Source organism: Humulus lupulus, chromosome 7, assembly GCF_963169125.1.
Source record: "Humulus lupulus chromosome 7, drHumLupu1.1, whole genome shotgun sequence".
Taxonomy (NCBI): Eukaryota; Viridiplantae; Streptophyta; class Magnoliopsida; order Rosales; family Cannabaceae; genus Humulus; species Humulus lupulus.
In genome coordinates, this window is record NC_084799.1 from 193,786,881 (window position 1) to 193,811,261 (window position 24,381).

At 40.7% G+C, this 24,381-nt stretch overlaps 1 protein-coding gene across 1 annotated transcript; it reads right to left on the reverse strand.

Annotated features, from left to right (window-relative positions):
* Nucleotides 1-19,426: 19,426 nt before the first annotated feature.
* Nucleotides 19,427-23,744, reverse strand: LOC133789004 (UDP-N-acetylglucosamine transporter UGNT1-like). The gene is made up of 10 exons (XM_062226710.1): nt 23,361-23,744; nt 23,033-23,109; nt 21,823-21,984; nt 21,563-21,696; nt 21,042-21,172; nt 20,897-20,941; nt 20,663-20,760; nt 20,395-20,502; nt 20,228-20,284; nt 19,427-20,116 (listed from the first exon to the last, which is right to left on the reverse strand). The coding sequence occupies exons 1-10, from the start codon at nt 23,527-23,529 to the stop codon at nt 20,042-20,044; spliced, it is 1,056 nt and encodes a 351-aa protein (XP_062082694.1). The 5' UTR covers nt 23,530-23,744; the 3' UTR covers nt 19,427-20,041.
* Between the last annotated feature and the right edge of the window lie 637 nt (nt 23,745-24,381).

The following is a 24,381-nucleotide window of genomic DNA, read 5'->3' on the forward strand; positions in this document are numbered from 1 at the left end:
ACCAGGCCCCAAGGAATACGATGGTAGACGGGGTGCTATACCAACGTGGGCACTCCCTACCCCTCCTACGATGTGTTCTTCCAGGCGAAACAAAGGTCATCCTGCAGGAAGTACATGAGGGTTTTTGCGGGGATCACACTGAGGGGCAAAGCTTGGCCCTAAAGGTCTTAAGGCAAGGGTATTACTGGCCCACTCTATCCAAGGACTCGATCTCGTACGTCAAAAAATGTGACAAGTGCCAACGATTCGCCATAGTTGCCCGAGCTCCCCCAGTCGAGCTGAAGATGATCTCTTCCCCATGGCCATTTGCGGTCTGGGGAATCGACTTGGTGGGCGCCCTCCCTACTTGAAAGGGCGGGGTCCGGTACGCTGTGGTGGCCATCGATTACTTCACGAAGTGAGCTGAGGCAGAACCTTTGGCAACAATAACTTCCAAAAAAGTCCTCGACTTCGTGGTTAAGAGCATTATCTGCTGATTCGGGCTGCCCAAGAAAATCGTATCCGACAATGGGACGCAGTTCGACAGCGACCTATTCACCAAATTTTGCGAAAGGTACGGGATTGTGAAAAGCTTCTCGTCCGTGGCCTATCCTCAGGAAAATGGCTAGGTCGAGGCCGTCAATAAGACCCTAAAGGCGAGCCTTAAGAAGAGACTAAACGAAGCCAAGGGGGTCTGGCCAGAATAGCTCCCCCAAGTTCTGTGGGCATACCGGACCTCGCATCAGACTCCCACGGGTCATACTCCTTTCTCCCTGACTTTTGGGAGTGAGGCAGTCCTCCCTGTGGAGATTAAGGTACCTTCGCATAGAGTCCAAGCATATGACCAGGACCGCAACCACGAACTACTTTGCGCTTCCCTTGACTTGGTTGATGAAAGACGAGAAGATTCGCAACTTCAGCTCGCGCATTACCAGCAAAAAATCACTCGTTATTTCAACTCAAAAGTCAAAAAGCGCGCCTTTAGTATTGGCGACCTGGTCCTCGGGAGAGTCTTCTTAGCCAGTAAGGATCCCAAAGATGGAGTATTGGGACCGAACTGGGAAGGGCCATATCAAGTCATCGAGGTCATTAAAGAAGGAACTTACAAATTAGCTCGTCTTAATGGGGGGGCAGTCCCTCAAACTTGGAACGCCATCCATTTGAAGAGTTATTATCAATGACACCCTTGTAAGGCTTAAAGGCCATTTTTTATGTATTGAGCAATGAGAATTAACTTTTCGTTCATGATTGAATATGTTTGCAAGTGTAATCTAAAGTAACCACGAAAGACCCTTTCCTAGTTACTTGGGGGGCATATGGTGCCTGGATATAACTAGGTCGTCTTAAAGGCTTAGAAGTTAATTCAAATCGATTGATCGTTGTTTTTCTTAAAAAACATGAGATATTGATAAAGGATTAACGCGAACTAAGCTATACCCTGGATATAACCAGGTCATAAAACTTAGAAGTTAATTCAAATTGATTGATCGTTGTTTTTCTTAAAGAGCACGAGATATTGATAAAAATTAACGCGAACTAAGTTTTCAAACTAAGGTCCTGGACATAACTAGGTCATAAAACTTAGAAGTTAATTCAAATTGATTGATCGTTGTTTTTTTTAAAGAGCACGAGATAGTGATAAAAATTAACGCGAACTAAGTTTTCAAACTAAGGTCCTGGACATAACCAGGTCATAAAACTTAGAAGTTAATTCAAATTGATTGATCGTTGTTTTTTTTAAAGAGCACGAGATATTGATAAAAATTAACGCGAACTAAGTTTTCAAACTAAGGTCCTGGACATAACCAGGTCATAAAACTTAGAAGTTAATTCAAATTAATTGATCGTTATTTTTCTTAAAGAGCACGAGATATTGATAAAAATTAATGCGAACTAAGTTTTCAAACTAAGGTCCTGGACATAACCAGGTTGTAAAACTTAGAAGTTAATTTAAATTGATTAATCGGTGTTTTTCTTAAAAGGCACAAAATATTAGTAAAAAATTAACACGAACTAAGTTTTTCAAAGCAGTAACCAAAACGCATAAAGGCAAAAGGAAATAAACAATTAAAAGTAAAAATTGTTAAAACCAATTGTCTCGAGGTGGAAAAACCTCATGCAAAGTTACACAAAAAAAAATGATAATAATAAAGGAGTGGATGCGAAAGAGAAAGGCCCTAGGCTCCACCAGGCTGCCCCGTGGAGGTCGTTGTCTCGCCCTTCTGCTCGGCCACGGCGGATGCCTCCCCAGTCTCAGAAGGTGCCTCTCGCTGGAGGCAAGCTTTGAAATCTTTCTGGAAGACCTCCCAGTTCGCTCCTAAGAAGGAGAAGTCGTCGTCTGAGTTATAGACCCAGCAGTGGTAGAGCATGTCCTCCATGGCGGAGCTGGAAGCTGCCTTCTCTGTTTTCAAGGCGGCCTTAGCCTCTTCGGCCCCAGTCTTCACAGAGTCTAGCTAGACCAGCACGGCAGCAAGGGCGGCTTTGGTGGCTTCGGCCTCTTGAAGCTTAGGACGGGCTTCTTCCAGCTCGGCCTGTGCGGCCGCCAAAGCATCCTTGGCTTCTTTTTCCTTCTGTTGGGTCGTTTGCAAGGCGCCCAAGGAGGTTTGATGGGCGGCCAAAACCGTGTGGTGTTCGCCCCTCATCTCCTCGAGCCGGGCCCTGGACCTGGATATGCTCCGGTGAAGGGCCAAGACACTCTACAAAACAAAGAGGCAACTGCCTTAGAAAAAAAAAAAGAGAAACAGGGCAAGGCATGATAATCAAGGGTCATAAAAGGGTAAAATCAGCTTACCGTTAGGGCCATTCCCAATGAAGAGTCCATGACACTCTCCGGGCTCCTTGTTTCGATGGCCCGCAGGTCTCTCTCAGTGGCGCGGTAAAAGTGGTCAACGGCGTAGCTCGCCGTCTCATACACCGTCCCCCGAAAGACGTCTGGAATCTTCTCCAGGGCCTGGGGGTCCACCAGGATGCGCACCTCGGGGGCCGCGTTTGCCGAGGCCCCGAGCTCCGCCTCTGTGTCCCGAACAAAGGCCAGAGCTTGCGGAGGGGGCGGGGGCATGTTCTCCACTGCAGCAGGAGGTGTAGTTTCCTTGGACTGGGCAGCTGGGGTCTGGTCTTTCCCCTTTGCAGGGGACTTGATTGGGGCCCCAACAGCTTTCTTCGCCACCCGGAGCTTCTTCATTTTAGGCCCAGAGGCCCCAACTGAGGAGTTCCCTCCGGCGAACATAGCTCGCAGATCTCTACCCCCGGGCTGAGACATTTCCTCTGGCAAAACAAAGACAACATTAATATGCAAGTGAGCATTCATGCAAAAACAAAAATAAGGGGGAAAAAAGCAAAACTCAAGTATATATATACTAAAAGGAATTCTACCCCCCGAGCTAGAAGAGGAATCTATGGTCACGACCATCGGCCCCGGAGCTTCTGCGGGGGAATCTAAGACAATTACTTCTCGAGCTGGCGCGGTTTCTGGGTCCGAGACTGGCTCAGGACTAGACTCTTCTACGTACTGCCTAAGACCCGAAGTTACGATACCCTCCCAGAGCGAGGGCCATGACCGAAGGTTGGTCCCATACTCCTCAAATAAGGCTGATCTAAAGGCTAGGGTGTTGTCTACGACTATGGTACCCCTAGGGCGGCTATTTTCGTAATCCAGCACGAGCCGGTCGACACAATGGAGCAGGGTTATATCAAGGTCTGGGTCACTTCGGTGGCGTTGGACGAGCTGTTTGGGATTGAACCTAGCTAGCCGGGGGTCTGCGGTGGCCCTATCTAAGCCCCTGAATAGATATGGGTTACCTTGGCCGGAGGGACCTGCAGCTGCTCCGGACCGGATCCTCTCCTCGTCCGTTCTTTGGGCTTCCTCCAACGCCCGCTTCCTCCTCACGAAGGGCACCTCGTTCTCCTCGTCCTCCTCATCCTCATCCTCCGCGGCCTCCTCCTCGGGGATAGGCCTTATCTCACGAGCTAGGGGAGGCACCCGGGGTCTCCTCAGGTTCAGAGTCTGGCCTGGAGAGATCAGCTTGCATGCCAGAATCGTCTCGTCTGTCACGAGCTGGCGATAGTCCTTTTCACTGGGGGGCAAGCCCGCCAGTGTCTCGTACTGACTCCCGATGATCACAGACTTGTCTGTCCTCGCGAAAATGGCTGCAGAATTATTCTAAGTCAGAAATGGATAATGGGGGGAGGTAACCGATACTTAACTTACGAGCTAAGGATGAAAGATACTTACGAGGATGGTTGAAGTAGTGCAGGTCGCAGTTGCGAAACCCCTTGGACATAAAGAACTGGTCTTTGAAGTCGTTGGGGTGGCTGGGCAGCTCGATGACCGCAGCCGTATTTGGAAACCGGGTCAAGTAATAGAACCCGTCACCTCGCCCCTGCTGCTCCGGGCTGGCCTTGAGGCAGAAAAAATATAGGATATCTGCTGGAGTGGGGACCTCCCACTCCTGTTTCAAGAACAGATATCTCAACCTCGCCAACAAACGATAGGAGTTAGGGGGGAGCTGGAAAGGAGCCAACCTCACGTAGTTGAGGAAGTCGGCGAAGTATTGATCCAGCGGGAGGAAAGCCCCAGCCTTGAAGTGCTCATCACTCCAGGCCGCGAACTCCTTGTCGAGCGGCGCGCAGCTCCACTCACCTTCTGCGGGAGGTCGATCAGGATGCCCCTCCCCAGTTCAATGTTGTGGGAAAGGAATATTTTATTCACTTTCCCCTGGTCAGTGATCTTCGAGACGATCCTCTCGGACTCGAAGAAAGCATTGGGCGCCACCTCGAGCTCCTGCTCCATCTGTCATCACCTCCTTTCCTTTGGATTGCTGGGAGGATGACCTGCCTGCGTTCTGATAACTCTACAAAATAGAGTTATTTTACCACATTTTATAAGCCAATTGTTGCTTAGTTCTTGAGTTTTTAATTAATTTATCAATTTTTTAAGTAATTTTGAATTTATTAGTTTTATTTTGATTTTATGTATTTTTATTTGTTTTTTGTATTTATTTTGTTTAATTATGTTGTTACTAATTTATGTGTGTTTAATTTCTTTATGTAGGTGTATTTGTTGGGAGCAAATGAAATGTTGATAAAATGTTGGTATAAAGAAATGAAGAAATCAAGCCCAAAATGAAAGGCCCAATCCAATTCTTGACAATGTCATGTCATCAATCCATGTGCTTCTTTCTCCACCATTGGATTTGTAACTATAGGAAAAGATGACAATTTTGAGCATGAATCCATGTGCTTTTTTTTTAGACCAATAGGAGTGTTATCCTTTACCAAAGAATTTATCTATAAATAGGAGTCTCATTTCACCATTTCAAGCACACCTTCTCTTACACCACTTCTTCCATCTCTCTATTCTCTCCATCTTTTTCTTTTCTTAGATTAGTTTTTATGTATTTTTAGAGGAGTAATTTGGAGGTTCCTCCTCCAAATTTTCCTATTTATGTTGTAATTTTTATTTTGTTTTTAATAGTTATGGGTTTCTAATCCACTTAAAATTATTAAGGTGGAGGATGAACCAAGATATAACTATATAGTGTTTATTTTATGTTGACCTCCCAAAATGAGCAATAAAGTTTATGATTTTTCTTCTTCTAAATATTTCTTTCATCTATAATATCATGTATTTTAGATTGTTAGAACATATTTTACTTGGTTCTTAATTGTGCAAAAACATAGTATTCTTTGATTAAGATGTGTCATTAAATTGTTCACATCCAATGCTTAGAACAAAAATACTATATTTTGCTTTAGAAATAACATTATTTGATTTTTTTTGTAGTTTCATTAAATTGATTCACAACTAATGCTTTGAAGTTATACTATTGAAGTGAAGGAAAATCTATATTTTTTAATTAAAGAAAGCTTAAAGGAAGTATAATGTTTTAAAAAAGGTAATTAGATTGATTTCAATTATCACTAAAAATTGGGAAGTCAACATATTAATAAATATTATTATTTATATTTTGTGGATTCTAAAATCTTAATAATTTTATAAATAACTATTAAAAACAAATCTTTTTAGTTTATTTATTTTATTTTTTTTTAGTATTTTCTTTCTTTATTTTAAAACAAAACACATCAATTTTTGGAACTAGGTTAGAAATTTATTTCACTTTGATAAAAATAGTTTTCTCTTTTGATTTAAGTCAACTCCTTTGGGTTCGACCTCGTGCTTACACGAACACTATTCTATAAATACGATTCGTGCGCTTGCGAGTATAAATATTTAAAACATACCCGTTTTGGGTCCATCACGTTCCTCTTAGAAGCGTTCTTCTTGGGTCCCATCTGGTCGCCTAGCGAACAAAAGAAGATATTTCAGAAATGGCGACCTAAGCATAAGGGAGAATCAAAAGAGGTGTTTCCTTTGCATGAGCTGAGGTAATCTCAGCCCGTGGAGAGTGAGACCACGCGGTTCTATGAACACGCGCCTGTGCTCCCAACAGATCCCCGATTACTCGGAATTCGTGTGTCAGGAGGGTCAGGATAAAAATTTGCCTTGGAAGGAAAGTTTCAGTAGGCAAGAGGTGCAAAACCTCCTGTGAGGCGTGTCCCCTAAGCTACCCGGTTTTGCACCCAAAGTACCGGATATTTTAAACAAGCATACCAAGAATCCTACCCAGAAAATTTCCCCAGAAAACGCACCCTATAAACCATGTTCCTAAATGTTTTTCTACTACAAGAGATACCCTAACCTAAAAAGCTTTCACCCTTCATGCCCACAAAAAACCAACAAAACCTTGCATGCAGCTACAGGAATTATTTACCTAGGCTACAGTGAAAAAGAATTTCAAAACATGCACAGTCAGGGGACTTACGGAGTATTCTGGTTGAGAAGAGGATGAAGGGGTCGTCTGGGTTGGGGCTTCGTTGGATTAGTTGATTCCAAAGCTTCAAGGGAGCCCTTACACCTGAACTTCTGGAGTGCTGGGAATGGTGGCCGGAAAGAAGAGGGTTTTTCTTTTGAAGATGAGAATAGAGAAGAAAATGGAAAGTTCAGAAATTTTTTGAATAACCGGGTGGCCCATGCGTAAGGTGGCCACCCCTTTTATATACGTGAAAGGCCACGTGAGGAGGGCCGTTGGATTGCCCTGATGTGGGATCCAAGGCTCTCCACTCGAAAGGCGAAACGACGACTGAGTATAGGCTAGGCCATTTAATGCGGTTCTCAGAAGACGTACCGTAACCAACCACGATGTTCCACGTATTCGGCGCCTGCGTAAAAGGTGGAATATGGAGAGTTCATGGAGAAGCCTAAAAGCCCCTACTGTGGCCCTACGCGACGTCGTGTACCATGAGCAGGGGCTTGGGGGGAAAATGTACGCCCTAATTTTCCAACGGGCTATTAGCGAGCTGAGATATGGCCTAATTATATCTCAGCCACGTGGACCCCCCATGACCAGAGCTGTTATCGTCAGTTCCTACCTCGCTAGCTCAGGGATATCAAGAGGTTTGCCAGGATTACTTAAGGACCGAGTCAGGACTGTGAAGGCCACAGGTCGAGTAGGCATCCAGCTCATGGTACGAGCTGGAGTTGGAAGCTATGACCTCTTATAAAGTCAACCACGCAAGGTAAACGTGCATATATCAGACATCATGTGTCTGATATATCTCTGACTTCTCGGACACGCAGCATGAACGTGCGTATTCAGGCACCCACGACTGGGTTGGGCCGTGCGGCCCATTATCCCCCTTACCTATTGATTAGACCACACTTCATGTGTCAGGTTTTAGGAATTAATCATGAATGTCACAGAAGTGACATGATAGGTAAGAAGGTCACGGGATGACCCCCCTTACCAACTCCCAGGTGCCCTCTCCTATAAATATGGAGACCCTAGGAGTTGCAAAGGGTTGGATTCTATTGTGTAAGGAAATACCCTGCAAAAGAATACCAGGCATATAGCAATAATATTGGCTGGTGGTGTAACGCCCTACTTCCTTAGAGTCGTTACCAAGTGAGTTTTAAGACAAAACAATGTGCAATGAACTCGCTAACCGAGGTTTTTAAAACAAAAGTGTGACTAAGCAAAACTTAAGGCTGTAATCTTTAAAAATGCGTTGATTCATTGAAAACTTCTAGTATTTAACATTTGGGATCCCAAAATAAGGTTTGAGAACTATTTACAACTTAAAATAAGTTTACAGACGATTAATTATTAAAATCACATATTATTACAGCCATTTCTCTAATAACCCCCAACCAAAGCAGTCGGGCAGGCCAAACATGTACGCGTCGCTTCATGCTCTCCATACTCATGGCTGGTCGACTCAATCTTTGCCCTTACCTGCAACACAGAGCACCCGTGAGCCGAAGCCCAGCAAGAAAACTCATGCAGTTCATAACATATGCAAATTATACAGTTAATCATATCAGATAGTCCACAGATAAACAAGTATTCCATTAGACTTAAGCGACCCGGCCATGCCGCCCCAAAATTCTTACCAAAGCCTGGGGTCTCGGTCTTCACCGTAAGGATATCACATGTATCCATGGGGTCCCACCCTGACTACAAGCACTTCACGTGCTAAGTGTTATTTCCGGCCCCGCTGTCGTTCTCGGCATTTGTCGTTCTCTACTATAATTGCAAATAGTATAACTCAAGTAGCATTCAAACATATATCAATTCAATTAAGTCTGCACCCTAACATGTAATGCAATATAGGGTCGTGCCCTGCAATCACATCATGGGCCCATGCCCTGTCCTACGGGTGCTATAGTTTTCTTACCTGTCAATTAGATAGCTTTCAACACTTGACTCCTTGAGCACGATCCCACACGAGCCTTAGCGCACACCTAAACACAGCCATAGGTCAAAGTCAACACCGAACCCCAAGTCCAAAAACCTAGCCTCGGGACCGATCCCGATCCCTCCCGGGAAGTCCTAGATCCACAAAACAAGGTGGTGGAATCGAACCCCGAACCCTAGGTCAAAATCCCTCAAAAATAGCCCAAAAACCCCTTTCTGGGAATAGGGTAGCGCTACAGCGCTCTCAGGAGGGCGCTATAGCGCTACAAACAGAACCAGAAACCCCCCAGAAACAGGGCCTAGCGCTACAGTGCCCAAAGACTAGCGCTGTAGCGCTAGTTGCAGGCAGGCAACACCAGTTTTCTTTTTCTGCGATTTCCTTGAGCCAAACTCAACCAAAACTTCCCCAAATCTTTACCAAACTCAAAATCAAGCTTATAAACACTCTCCACTCATCCCAAGCATCCCAAATCCTCAAAACCCAAGCACATTCATCCCAATCTCAAAATTTACCATGATCAACCCTAAACCCAGAAATTCAGTCAAACATCATAGTTAAAGGCTTAGAAATCATACCGTTGATGCAATTTCGACCTTGATTCAATTCCTAGACCTCCTTAGCTTGCTCTTCCTCAAAGCTTGCCCAGAAATTCCCTAAAATTCCCATCATCTCAGCTCAAAACACAGCTCAAACCAGCCAAACCCTTAAAACTGAAAACTCTAAAAACTTACCTCAAACATTGATGTGTTCTTGCTTATCCTTGCCAAATCTTCAAGTCCAACTTAGGATCCTTGATGCTCAGCCTATCCTAGCTCTCCACTGAGCTTTGCTCCAAGAAATTTGAAGAGAAATGGTGCAAGAATGCACAAACCGCCCCTTTTGGAAAAACCCCTCTGTTTTTCTCTCTTTTCTTTTTCTCCCTTTTTCTTCCTTTTCCACAGCCTTTACACTCTTTCTAACAATCCCACTAAGTATATAAAGCCTCAATAATCAATCTCTAAAAATACAATTGACCAAAATGCCCTCCCTATTAATTCTAAACCCTTTTGTCCATGTAGGGCCACTTTAGTCATTTTACCCAATTCCCGCTAATCCTCAAGTGTCTCTAATATTTTCCCGCTTGCTTCCCAATACCTGATAAATCACCAAATATGTAATCCTCATTATCAAAATTAACCTCAATATAATCATCAGATTCCTATTTATACCCCAGGCTCGCCCCGAGCCAGGTATAAATTCTCGCCTGGACTTTTCCGCTAATTTGCTCTCCCTGGGATCGTCTCGAGTCACAAATCACAGACACACCCACATCACAATGTGGTCTCAACAATCATCACATATCGATACAGTTATGCCCATAATGGCCAAAATTACAATTATGCCCTTCTAACACAATCAGGGCCTACATGCATACTAATACACATAGTCATGCATCTCAAATATTCAAATAGTCATATAACATGCTTTAAATCATAACCATGCATTTAACTCATTAAAGTCACACATAAATCCCATCATGCCCTCCTGGCACGCTAATCAAGGCCCTTAAACCTTATTAGCGAATTTGGGTCGTTACAGGTGGAGTAGAAGGATTTTAACCTTTGAACCACCTAAAAAACGTATTTGTGTCACCAGTCCATTTAAAGATCATTCATCTATTTCGATTCATTGTTAAGCACTAATCCCTTCCTCTTATTTTCTTAATTACCTGTTGGCGAAGAACCGCGTCAACAGAGACAGTCCTATGGAGTGCAATAGAAAAATAGTCACAACGGGGTCGAATACCCAGCTCGGGGGGAGCCTAGGGGTATTTTGGGAATATAGCACGTGTTCAGGGTTACCGTGTAACGTCCCAAAAATGCTAATAAGGTTTAGTATCTTGATTAGTGTGCTTAGAGGGCATAATTGGATATATGTGTGTGATTAATTGATTAAATATGCATGACTACGTGGCATGCATGATTTATATGATAATATGAATATATATATATATGCATGTTTATGTGTATTAAATATGCATGTGGGCATGTTCTTGTTTATAAGAGCATATTTGTAATTTTGGCACGTTGCTTGCATAAATGTGATTATATGTGTCAAATGATTGAGACCACATTATTATGTGGATATATTTGCAATGTTCGGCTCAAGGCAATCCTAGTGAGCGGATTAGCAGAATAGTCACTGCAGGGTTTAATACCCGACTCGGGGTGAGCCTAGGGGTATTCTGGGAACTTAGTGAATATTTGGGATTTATCGATTAACGAGGAAGTATTTGGTAATTAGTTGGGCATGTCAGAACTAATTGAGAATTTGTAGGATGACTCGAGGAATTAGCGAGAATCGGGGGTAATGACCATTTTTCCCTCATGGGCAATAAAGGGGTTGCGTTATTATTATGGGCATTTTGGTCTTTAGGTTAAAGGGTGTAGTTGGATTAAACTTCAGGAATAAGTTAGAATATATTAGAAGTCTCAGCTGTCTCTCTGTAACGCCCTGGATAGCCAAGTCCGTTACACTGTGTACTTATAAAGGTGCAGGACTTGCTAATCAAGTCATTAATTTGAAAACATGTCACTAAACATGTAAGATCTAAGGTTAAAAGGTTTTGCTCTTAAAAGACTCATTTCATATATTTAAAGTGTAGCAAACATGGGATCCCATACAAAAATGAAGTTAAAGAAAGTTTACAGACTCCCAAAAGTACATGAGTAACCACTAGCCATATTAAGGCAAAACAGACAGTCTTCAGGTTCCATGTCCTTGCCTAGACCTCAACCGTGGCGGCCGAGCACCAGGCTATGTACATTCTGCTCGCTGAGCTCTCCAGTCAGGGCTGATCTAGCTTGCCCTTGCCTTTACCTGCACCACGTAGCACCCGTGAGCCAAGGCCTAGCAAGAAAACATCATAGATATCTCAAACAATATCAACAGATAATAGCTAAATAAGCATGTATACTTATCAGATAAACCACATCAGATATTCAACATATACAATCCAATACAAGATACATTCTATCACATATAACATTCATATCACATAGTATTCAGGGCCGACGACTTAGGCCACACCCTCTGTTTAACCCACTAACTCTAGCCCGCTTAAACCAAGCTCAGTGCATAATAAGCTGTCCTCGGCTACCAGTGGCCAAGCCGCGCCCTGTGCGCTAGTGAGACTCTTGACACCCTTAGGCCGTTGGTTCACTAAATGGCTTGCATGGCATAATACCATCTTTTCAAGCTTCTGCAATAGGGAGCCCTTAGTCCCGTCACATATACTCAACCAGGTGCAGTTTTCTTACCTTTAGTCTGTACGGTTATCGGATTACAAGCAACGCCCCTCAAGCACAATTCGTCCCCGAGCCCAAGCTTTTATCACCTAGCCACAACCAAAGTATAGGGTTTCATAAATACTCAAATATAGGTTTCCAGTTACAAAACTAACTCCCGGGACTCCTAATTCCACCAAGCACGGTGGTGAAACCAAACCCGAGCACACTAGACCACTCCCCCGTGCTTAAAACCCTCAAAATCTCAAGTATGCAACCAAGGGCTGTGGCCCCCAAAGCCTAGCCGCGACCCTTCCTCAAAACAGAACCTATCCCCTCACTGAACCACACATGCGCCGCGGCCCTTGCCTTGGGCGCCGCGGCGCGCCCCCTTGGCCGAGCCCCCTTGGCTTCTTTGCATGCTAGGGCCGCAGCGCTCTAGAACAGAGCCGCGACCCTCCTCTTCGAACCCAGATTTTTCACCATTTCAAAGCTTAAAACCTTACCTTAAACCATCCCAAAACTCCCCAACTCTTAACCAATTAATTCCCAACTTCTTTAGCATGATCTAAACAACATAACTCCCAAGAAAACACAGCCTAACACACTCTAATCTCTTCTTTTCAATTTCTGAAACCCAAGTGCTATAAACACTCAAACCCAATGAAAAACCTCTAAACCAGGAGTAGAGACTTACCTTTGTTGTAGAATCACTTCACCAAGCTGTGACGCCCCACGTCACTATGGCTGCTTTCTGGAATGATGACTGGCCCTACAAACCAAGACAAGTCTTTCCAGCGTGCTTTGTCCTCACTCGCACACTTCCTGGGAAAACTTCCCAGGAGGTCACCCATCCCTAGATTACTCCAGGCCAAGCACGCTTAACCATGGAGTTCTCAAGTGATGGGCTACCGAAAAGAAGATGCACCTTCCTGATATAGGTAGTACCCATCAATCCATTTAAGCCATCTTCAATTGTGTAGTCCCATACCTACACAGTCTTAGAATCATTACACTTGACCTTCCCCAGGCGGTGTGGGATTGCACAGCTTACCCGGTCTTTCCCCTTACGGATCACGGGATTTTGACTGTCACACAAGCTATAGACAAGCTAGGTCCCCAAGTTCCCTTCTTTAATTATGCCTTAAAACACCAAAACTATACTTGTTTCAACACTTAATCAAAGTCCAGAATTCTAACCACAGAGAAGAAAATTAAGAGCTTACCTTAACCCTGTTTTGATGCTTGATAAATCCCTGAGCTAGACCCCCAAATCCACACCTCAAATCTCAGAATTCCAGCTAGTTTCCCCTTAGTTTTCTGTGTTCCCTTCCTTGGTTTTCCCCTTTATTTTTCCTTAAGCGTGAGAGAGAGAAAGCTGAAGCTAAGTTAAAGTCAGTTTATGTTTTCTTCTAAAAACTTCCTAAGGTCTGTCTCACATATTAAATCAATCCCAAGGCTCGGGGTGCCGGAACCATCCCGGAGGCCAAAATGGTAAAATCCCCCAATATTCCCACCTAGACATTCTAACCTCAAATATATCTCCATATATTAATTTTCATGACCCGATAGTCCAAATCACTACCCACTATCTAAAAGTATCCCCGACTTCTCCAAAGTCATATCTTAAACCCCGTTGTGACTTTTCCCACTATCTGACCCTAGAATCGTCTTGAGTCATGCTCAGCGAACCTATCCACATAATAATGTGGTTCTCACATATATCACATATTTATCTCATATCATATTACCACATAATATAATCTATCATCATATAAACATTATTAAACATATAATTACTCATTAAATCACAATTATTCCGGTAATGCCCTTCTGGCACACTAATCAAGGCCCTTAAGCCTAATTAGCGAATTTGGGTCGTTACACTCTCTCACTCTCTCTCTCTCTCTCTCTCTCAAAGGCTTAAAGGTTTGAAGAAAAAGCTTGGAATTGGGGCTGGAAGTAGTGGATTCAGCTGGGAATTTAAGCTAGGATTGGGTGAGGTGCAGCTCAGGGTCAAAATCATCATCAAGGTAAGGTTTAAGCTTTGATTGTTTGGTGGAATTATGCTGTTATTATAGGTGTTCTTAAGCTTTTAAGTTTCAAAGGGGTTTTGCTTAATTATGAGTTCCATTGAGGATTTTGGTTAGAATTTTAAGTGGTTGTGTTGCTCAGAGTAGACTATTGAGGTATAAAGGCTCAAATTCTGGTTCTGGTCCATGTTGGGTTAGACTTTGATAAATTAGGTTGGGAGAAAATGCAAGAAAAGCCCCAGGATTTCTGGGTTCACGGGGGCGAGCCGCGACCCATTTCTTGGTCGTCGTGACCCACGTGACCCCAAAAGCCCTGGGGAGCTTGCTATTTCGTAGGCGCGTCACCGCCCTAAAGGGAAAGTCGTGGCCCGCCTACCCCTGGAATTTGGAGCTGGGGCCTCTGACTAGGGGGCGCGCCGCGACTCTTAGGGCCAGGTCACAGCCCACCTAGGCAGCCTTAGCCAAATTGGGTTTTTGGTCTCGATAACCTAAACCTAAGTGTTCGGGAAGGGTTCTACCACCCAGTTTGGTAGAATTCGAGGTCCCAAAGGTTGGTACATTATTTGTAAAGCATTTAATTGGATTAGGTTTTAATAGTTATCCACTGTCGCTTGTGATTTGGGTTACCGTTAAGGCTTGGGATTGAGGATCATGCTCAGGACCGCTCCACATCCTCCACTCAGGACTCAAGGTAAGAAAACTGCACTTGAGTTGTGAATGGGGTAGAGATCCCCTATAAATGAACATATGTGAAGTTATAAATGTATTTGTGATTGGAGATGTCGGGATAGGCATGTTAGTTCGTGCTGCTTTCGATTGCGTGTTTCGCAACCTGTATATCTGCTATGTTTGATGTGAAGGTCTGGCCTAAGGGAGTAGGGGCTGATGTTAAGCGTACTAAACGCAGCTCGGCCTAAGCGAGCTGTGATTAGCTAAATAACTAAAGGGCTCGGCCTAAGGGCGCAGACACCTAACTTATTGTATTAAGATTGAATTATATGTTTGGATTAAACTGTTTAGTGTTGCCTAGCTTATTTCTTGTATTCTGTTGTTGATTAAACTGGTTGATCTAAGTGTGCTATGCATTTACTGTCATTATCTATGCTTGTTGAATTTAGTTTTCTTGCTGAGCCTAGGCTCACGAGTGCTACGTGGTGCAGGTAAAGGCAACGGAAAGCTGGACCAGCCATGAGTTTGAGAGCTTTGGGGACGGTGTGTACATCAGCAGCTGCTCGACCGCCACGTCCGAGGGATTAAGAGAGACTAGAGCCAAAATTGTATTTTGCCAATTAGGCTGGCTACAGTTGTATTTACTTTTGAGGGTTGTAACTGCCTTGTAAACATTTTTTTGGGGATCCCATGTATCAAACTCTTATTTTAATGAAAGTCAAGCATTTTATGATCAAAATATTCTAACCCTAACCCGTCAGTTGACTTTAGAAACACGTTTATGTCCAAACGACTTGATTAACAAGTCTTGCACTATTTAAAATACATAGTGTAACGGTCTTGGTTACCCTGGGTGTTACATATCGGGCAACGAGTGATCATTTGGGTGTGTTGGGATTTAATGGCGAATTATAGGAACACTCGAGGAATTAGCGAGATGTGGCAAATGACGGGATTTCCCTTGGTGACATTAAAGGATTAGGGATAGACTTATGGGCATTTTGGACTTAGGCAACTAAAGATAGACTCAAACCAAAACAGGACTCTAGAAACACTTTCAAACTCAGCTCTCTCTCTCTCTCTCTCTCTCTCTCTCTCTCTCTTTGGAAGGGTTTTGGGACCCTTGAAGGAATTTGCTCAAAAATTTGGAGACTTGAGGCTGGAAGTTGAGGTATTGGGGCTAGCTCAGGGTCGTAATTAACACAAAGGTAAGGTTTAGAGCAAGCTTTTATGTAAATTTCTCTCTTTTTTTTAGAGTTTTGGGTTTTGGGATTTAGGTGATTGAATTTGGATTGTGATGAGGTTTTGTTCTGTTTCTTTGGGTTTATGTACTGCTCTGAGTGTAGTGTAAGTGATTTGGGACTCAATTCTGGCATTAGATTGTGTTTGGGTCGATTTGCAGGAGGTTTAGAAATCTGAAAAGTGGTGGAAATTCTAGGTTCGTGGGGTCGCGTCGCGGCGCTGTTCTTGAGCGTCGCGGCTCATATGAACTCAGGGGCCTTGGGGGTTCGCTGAATCCCCTTAGCGTCGCGGGCTTGGGTAAGGCGCGCCGCGACGCATGTCCAGGAAAATTCATACTTGGCTCTCTAATTTAGAGATGTTTGTGGCCCTAATTGTTGGGGCGTCGTGACTCTAATTTGGGGCGCCGCGGCATCAATAGGAATTATGGCTAATGTGGGGTTTTAAGCTCGGGAACCCAAATCTTAGGGCTCAGGAAGGACCTTACTACCTGGTTTAGTAGGATTCGAGGTCCCGGAGGCTAGAATAATATTATGACGTTCTTATTTGGTTTAGGGCTTAATGTATTGTTGTTATGGATGTGTTGCGACTAGCTTTACGTCAAAGCTTGGGTTAGGGGATCGTGCTCGGGATCGCGTTAATCTATCAGCTTAGGACATAGGTAAGAAAACTGTTTGTGTCCGTAAAGTAGAGCGTGGCCCTATTATTTGTGTTTCAGGGCATGGCACCATTATTTGTGTTTAATATATATGTGTGAATACTTGTAAATGCTATGCTTTGTGGTGCATGACTCTGAGTGAACGGCAACGGCGAAGGTCGAGAACGGCGAAAGCACGCTGAGTGCAGGCCGCTAGGGCGAGACCCTCTAAGGGTGATATATTCACCCGCTTGGTGATGACCGTGAACCCAGTGTCTGGCAAAGCAGGTCGGCACATGCCGCTATATGTTTAATTTGTTGTTTGTCTAAGTTGTGTATTATCGGATTGAATTATATTATGTTATGCGTTGAGTTTTCTTGCTGGGCCTCGGCTCACGGGTGCTCTATGGTGCAGGTAAAGGCAAGGGAAAGGTCGAAAAACCATGAGTTGGAGAGCGTGGAGCGACGAGTATATGTTCGGCCTACCTGACTGCTACGGCCGGGGTTGTTTGAGGAATTTACTATAGAGGGTTGGTTTTGTCGCTTAGGTCGACTGTATTCACATTTTTGAGTTGTAATATATTTTCAACCAGTAATTTTGGGATCCCAAATGTGTAACTTTTATGATTTTAATTAATGTCCAAATCTTTTATATTCAATATTGTTAAATGAGTCTTTATTTCAATTTAATCACACTTTTTAACCTAAAATCTCGATTAGCGAGCTAATGACACATTTATAAATCACATGGTAACGAATCTAAGGTAGTAGGGCGTTACAGTTATGATGGAATGAAAGATGTGTTGAAGCTTTTACTCACTTGAAAAAGTATCTTGGTAGATCACCCTTACTCGCCAAGCCAAACTGTGGAGACAAATTGCAACTTTAGCTCAACGTCTCACAATACTTGATAAGTGTCGCCCTCATAAAAACATTTGATAAAGTTTAGCATTCTGTCTACTACATAAGCAAGCTACTAGTATGTGCAGGCTAAAGTACCATGAGATGGGTAAACTCACCTATGCCTTGGTCGTGGTATCCAAAAAACTCTGACCCTACTTCTAGGCCTACATTATAATATAGCTACCAACCATCTCCTCTAACAAGTATTGCACAATCCCAAGCATCAAACGAGAATGGATTAGATGTTTGGCCAGTGCTCGTTGGATAAGGATGGATCAGGTGTTTGGCCAGTGCTCGTTGGATAAGAATGTAGCAAGGCTCACTGCACATTGCAATTTGGATTCAAATAATGAGACATAATATGAGAGTAAGGAAACCATGTTGGGGCAATCCTTAACTCAAATAATGATGCATAAAGGCTTCTACTACCCAACATTCAAAAGATGTTGTGGACTTAGTAAAAAAAAATGCAATAAATGTCAATGTTTCACAAATTTCCCTCAAGCCTCACTCATCAAGCTAACAACCATGATGAGCATGGGGCCTTTTGCGATCTAAGGAATAGACGTCATCAGTGCACTGCCACTATCCACGGAGCAAGAGTAAGAGCCAAGTATGCCATAATCACAATTGAATACTTCACGAAGTGGATTGAAGCGATACCTCTAGTGGCTATCTTGATGAAAAAGGTCATCAACTTTAACCAATTCATCATTTTTTTTATTTGGGGTACCTTACAAGATTATTTCAAACAACGTGACATAATTTGAAAGCGACCACCTTGAGCTCATTCTTTTCCCCAAAATTCTGGCTTAATTCCGAGCCACCTTCAATGACAAATTTAGCATTTTAAAGCTCTTTTTTTTAGAATATTTTCATGATTAACCAATTATAAACTCAAACTAAATAAAAACACTTGTAATGAATACAAACTACTCTAAACATTTTTTTCTTGATTGAACAATAAGCTTAAAATTATTAAAATAACACTATATTTGATATTGTGAGTCAACACTATAATTTAGTATCTTAGAATTTATTGTTTTGTAGTTTGAAGAGTTATTGGAGCAAGCAAAAGATATGCAAAAATATTTGAGGAAAAGAGAAGAAATCCAATGCAAAATCAGCTCAGTGTTGCGACGACCAGTATCAATGTCGCAACGCAAAGTGAAAATTCAAAAACGAAAAACTTGCCTTTTGGCTTATTTTTCTTACAAATTTCGTCTTAGTCTATATAAGACTGATTGAAGGTCGACTTTGGGGACACTTTGAGAGAGAATACTATTTCTCAAAACCTACATTAAGAAGGAGAAAGAGAAGAATCAAAGCCTTGAAAATTGGAGGAGTTTTCTACTATGAGTTTCATCTTTCACATTCTAAATCTTTTGTTCTTCATTATGAACTCCTGATAATGAATTTGTTTATGATATTTTGTTTGGTTTACTTTAGTGTGATAATGAACTAATTTCTCATTCTACGATTGCAATTGTAACTCAATATGTAGCTTGAATTTATTATTTAATCTTAATTCTAAAATCAATATTAAGTTGTCCATTACATTTTGTGTTTATTGCTTCCAATTCATTAGCCATGAATAAAATAATGTTTATCACTTGGTATATCTCTAATTTCACATAAGATAAGAATATACGTGCGTGGCATAAATAATTGTTAAATAAATTTGTGCCTAATTTGATTATCATACAAATATGACCATCAGCATAGGCTTGTGAATATTTGTAGATTCTTAGTTAACATCTTATATTGATTAATATAATTAAGTAAAAATTATGCTCAAGTGAAATATTGAAGGAAAATTATAATTCTAGTTCTCTAAGACTTTGTGGTTATTTGTTATCTTTAAATTATTTATTTTTATTTGTTCTAAGTTTTTATTTTATTATTATTTGAATAATAACATGAAATAATTCTAATACTCGATGAAGTTTTGGTGATAAACTATCTATGGGACCAGCGCTATCTTGCACTTGCGTTGTTAATATCCACAACAATATCCTAGAGTTCTCACAACTCCAGGCCTACTACAATGAAGGAGTAATCAAAATGAGTTTAGTAGTGCATCCCCAAGCCAACAGGTAAGTCGAGGTACTCAACAAAATCTCGAAAGAAAAAATAAAAGCCTTAAAACCAAGCTCGAGAAGCGCAAATGAGCTGAGTTGTGGGATATAGGACAACTCCTCACTCGACCATTGAAGAAACAACCTTCAAGATGGCTCAAGGATGCAAGGCGGTCCTGCCAATCCAAATGGATATCTACTCGAAAATCAAGTGTATGCCTACGAGCAGGAAGCCAATCATGCGGCACCTCTTCATACACTACTACAACAAATTAGATTAGAAACCAATTTCCATTCCTCTATAGTAAAGTCGTCGCCGAGAAGCAAGATCAAGAACTTCTGATTCGCCATAAATAAGATTTCTTAAAGCATCATGTACAACTTTCCGGACCCCAGTAGCCGCCTAGATAAGGTGTGCGGATAATATAAACAATGGCCAAAACTGGTCGTCTCTAACGGGAAGAGTCAGATGAGCTAGGCAAGTTACTTCCCTATGAGCTTATAGTATGCATACAGTCCGGATCCAAAAAAGCCGAGGAATTGACCAATAACGTTAAACTACAAAAGGGTACACATACATAACATAAGGTTCCATGACAAGAGTGATGCAGCAGGCATGATAAATAACCTTCAAATCAAGGGAGTTCGGAAAAAAGATTTTATACTCACAAGATCAAATGGAAGTCCACCAAAAATCATCCAGCCAAGACCAATGGTAAACAAATCCTACAATATCATAATGACAAAAAGTTTAAAGATAAGTTCATTTTGGTACCAATTATTCAAAATCTTGTAGCAAAGGACTCAAAAGATGCAAATTGCAGCTGTAAACACACCTTCAAATTACCACAAATTGTCTGCGTGAGTGCTGAATTGAGCGTTGTATTAAGAAATATACTGTAGTTCAAGAAGAAAGCAAGTATGCAAGAACAAAACAATACACCCTGCCCAAGAAACAGGCAAAACAATGTATAAATTAAAAATATATATATATATGTATATATGTATACACACACACATTTGGAGCTCCAATCAACTTTCTCAGCATGAAGTCAACAATCAATGTACTAAAACAACAAAGTTAGAAAGGTGAACAGGAATTACCATAAAACCAGGCGAGAGCAGAAAAGGAAAATTGACAGTCATCTTCAGATCACCCTGAATAAATGTCCACAGCAGCAAAATTGGTCCACATACAATTCCTATTTTTATATGAAAATAAAACGTCACTTTCTATTCATATCTGTGAGATGATATTAATATTAAACAGCCTTTTATCACTTTCCAGAAAAAAGTCAAGGAAGTTCCAGAAACGTGAGTAAAGATTGATAAGATTACCATTGCACCACATCAGGCCAAAGCTGTTAAGTCCACTGGATTTTCCTGAGAAGCAAAGAAAGTTTTAATTCATAATTTAAGCAGTTGTTAACCTAGAAATGAGGAGATGAAAGATTCTGCATAAATAAAAATTTAAAAGTACTACCAATACGAGCTATGGTTGCAAGATATATTGCAGTTGTGATGTTTGATAAGAAAACAATAGAATAGCCATAGGCATCAAATGATAAGTCCCGAGCTCCAGCAATAAATGCACCAAGAACGATCAATCCAACACTGCTAACTTAAAATTTTCAGTTCAATTAGGGAAACAGAAATATGACCAGTTAAGCAAATGTCCTTGAACTATTTCAGGAAGAAAAAAAACATTCACTATTTTTTTATACACTAGAAACTAAACATTTAATCATAGGTGTGTAGTAAGGGAGTGAAAAAGTCACAACTTGGAAGATGAAAAAAGAGACATGAGACAAAAGAGTGAAGTTTGTGAGCAACTGGGGATGGCAGAAGTTTGTATGTAGAAATTTAAATCTAGCAGCATGAACCATAAGGGTCATAACGATTAGAAATTTTACAGGCACAAGAAAGAACAAAGATGCTAATTATCATCTATACACCACTAGCATCAACATATTCTCAGAAAAATGAAGCACAAAGGCCATTTACCTTCCAACAATAGGAGATGTGTATCGTTGCCCTGCCAAAACATACTCCATTATCATAGTAAATACCACTGTTGTGCGCCTGAGGGTGGTATACATGGGAACATTTACTCCACGCACGGACTCCATGGTGGCTAGCTTTCAAGGACAAATTAAGTAGTCGATAGACATTTAAATAATGTACAACAAAGAAATCCAATGTCTACATATTATCGACAACTGCCAGAAAAATACTTATAATATTTTGAAAATGACTTTGCATACCATGTAAAGCAAATAGGCTCCTGAAAGAGGAAGGGTATGCCTCACGGTCTTTAATGGCACAAGAGTCATCCCATTATCAGGAGCTGTCAAGGATTCACCGACCGTGAATGAAATTAATCTCCAGCGTCTTAAAGCATAGAGAAAACAACATGAACATATCATCTGCAATAGCAATTACAATAGCTAGTGTTTAAATTACTGGCCACATGGACAATATACATGAAAATAAAATTAAAAAAATAATGCAAAATTATGAGAACACAGTACAATGTACAAAAACTATAAGCATCCACAAATTCCCAAGTATAGCATTGCATGCACAATCTGTGAGTAAAGCACTCTTTTTAGTATATGCTAATGGGATATTTGTGGCTAAAATACCAAACTTACAAATTACTAACACTTAAATACCCAAACTAATTTTTTGGTGACAAAAGTACCCAAACTTTAAATTTACTTGCAATTAGAGGTACGCAGTGTTAAATGTTTAAATGTTAAAGTTGAACTGGCAATGGACACATGGCACCACAAGATTGGTCCACATTATTATTATTTTTAAAAAAAATCATTTTCAATTTCTTTTTTCATTTTTTTCCAATTTAACAAAAAAATCAAATTTACATTTTTTTTTCAAAAAAAAAAACAAAAATACATTTTTCTAAAATTTATTCTTTTTTTGTTAATATCCTACTTAATTCTAAATTGAAAAACAATAAATTTGATTTTTTTTAAATGAAAAATATAAAATAATTTTAAAAAAAATAATGTGGACCAAACATATGGTGTCACGTGTACTTTGACAGATCAACTTTAACATTTAACACTGTATATTCTAATTGCAAGAAAAGTTCTCATTTGGGTATTTTGCCACCAAAAAATCAAGTTGGATTTTTTTTCTTTTTGTCTCAAAGTTTGGGTATTTAGGTGTTAGTAATTTGTAAGTTTGGGTATTTTAGCTACAAATATCATTATGCTAATTACAATAAATGCACTTCGGATGAAAATGTAAAATATTGAAATCAGCATTGAAACATTTTTTTTTTTAAAAAAAAAGAGTTGCTAAGGAAAGGTGAAACCTGAAGGTTACAAACGAAAAGGAAGAATATTTTAATTTATTTGTAATCAATTTGAAGCTAAAGCATAAAAAAGTCAACTTTGAAGTAGAAAAGAACAAGACTGCAAAAAAAAAATTAGCTGGTTTGGGATCTACCTGAAAGAGAGTTATGACATTTGCACAGGGGAAGCTATACGAAGAAAGAGCTGCTTTGTTGAATATAACCAATAGCACTGCATGAACAGATATAGCAAATAAATATAATTATCTCATAAAACCACAGCTCTCTATTTTTATTTTTTAAAAAATCTATCAAAAGCTGCCATATTAATCCCAAAACGAAAGGATTTCTTCCAATTTCGCAATCATCAAAACCCCAAAGCAATCCAACAAAATTTAAGCAAGGTAATTAAGAGTCTGAGCAAGAATTGTAATGTGAAACAAAGAGAATTATTAGGGTTCCGAAGAAAACAGAATTGTATACCTGCGCAAGACATGTAAGAGATAGCAGCGTAAGCTCCACGTCTGGTCATGGATGATCCTCTAAAGAGTTTCTCATCGCCTCGGACGAGTCTTTCCCTCTCTTCGTCCCTGGGAGGATCGGATATGGGCAGCATCAAATTCTTTTCGGAGCTTGAACCCTTCAGAGACATAATCTCTCTCTCTCTCTCTCTCTCTCTCTCTCTCTCTCTCTCTCTCTCCCTGAGTCTGTGATCCCTGAGCTCAAGGATAGGGAAGAGTGAAGAGATTTGTAAATGGCTGGCGATGAAGTCAAGTTGTTGAAAGTTGAAACTTGAATGAATATCCCAACTCGCTGAGTTACAATAGTAACTCGTCCGATTCTCCCTTCTTACTGTGCCCTGTTCAGTTGGACCACTTGTTGCTCTAGAATTAGGATACAAAGAAGATTTTTCCTTGGGCTTTCATCTCAAGTTGGATCCACAAGCCAACTCCTCCTTTATGAATATAATTAGAGGAATTTAAATGAAATATGGCAAAATTTTCTAAACTTTGATAAATATGGTATTTTTTTATGTGTATTTTATATGGTATTTTATATTTTCTTACTTTTTTATGGGATTTTTTTTCTCATATTTGTGTAATAATTTATTAGATTTACCATATTTAATTATATAAGATTATTTTGGCTAATTTTGAATTTTTGTGAGGTATTTCAGTAATTGTAGGTATTATTTTTAATTTCTTTTTTTGTTCAAAGATTGAAAAATGTTTTGTTTTTTTCTATTTTTTATCTTCTTCAATTAACATTTTCTCTGCTGTAACCGGTTACCACTATCAGAACAATTTTGATTTTTTTTGTGGTAGTGATCATTTGTCACTGTTAATTTTTTAGTGATGTGTGGTACTATAAAAATAATTTTGTCTTTTTAGTAATGTACTATTATCAAAATATCAACTAAATTGTAATTGGTTACTTAGTGAGATTTTGAGAAAAATAATATGATATGAAAAAAATAAACTAAATTGATCCTGAAGGTCACTGG

Coding starts and splice junctions, on each gene's coding strand:
- LOC133789004 (XM_062226710.1), bottom strand. CDS start 23,529: ATGTCTCTGAAGGGTTCAAGCTCCGAAAAGAATTTGATGCTGCCCATA. Junction 21,173..21,562: donor ACATCTCCTATTGTTGGAAG/GTAAATGGCCTT, acceptor TTAAGTTAGCAG/TGTTGGATTGATCGTTCTTG. Junction 20,942..21,041: donor TGCAACCATAGCTCGTATTG/GTAGTACTTTTA, acceptor TTTGCTTCTCAG/GAAAATCCAGTGGACTTAAC.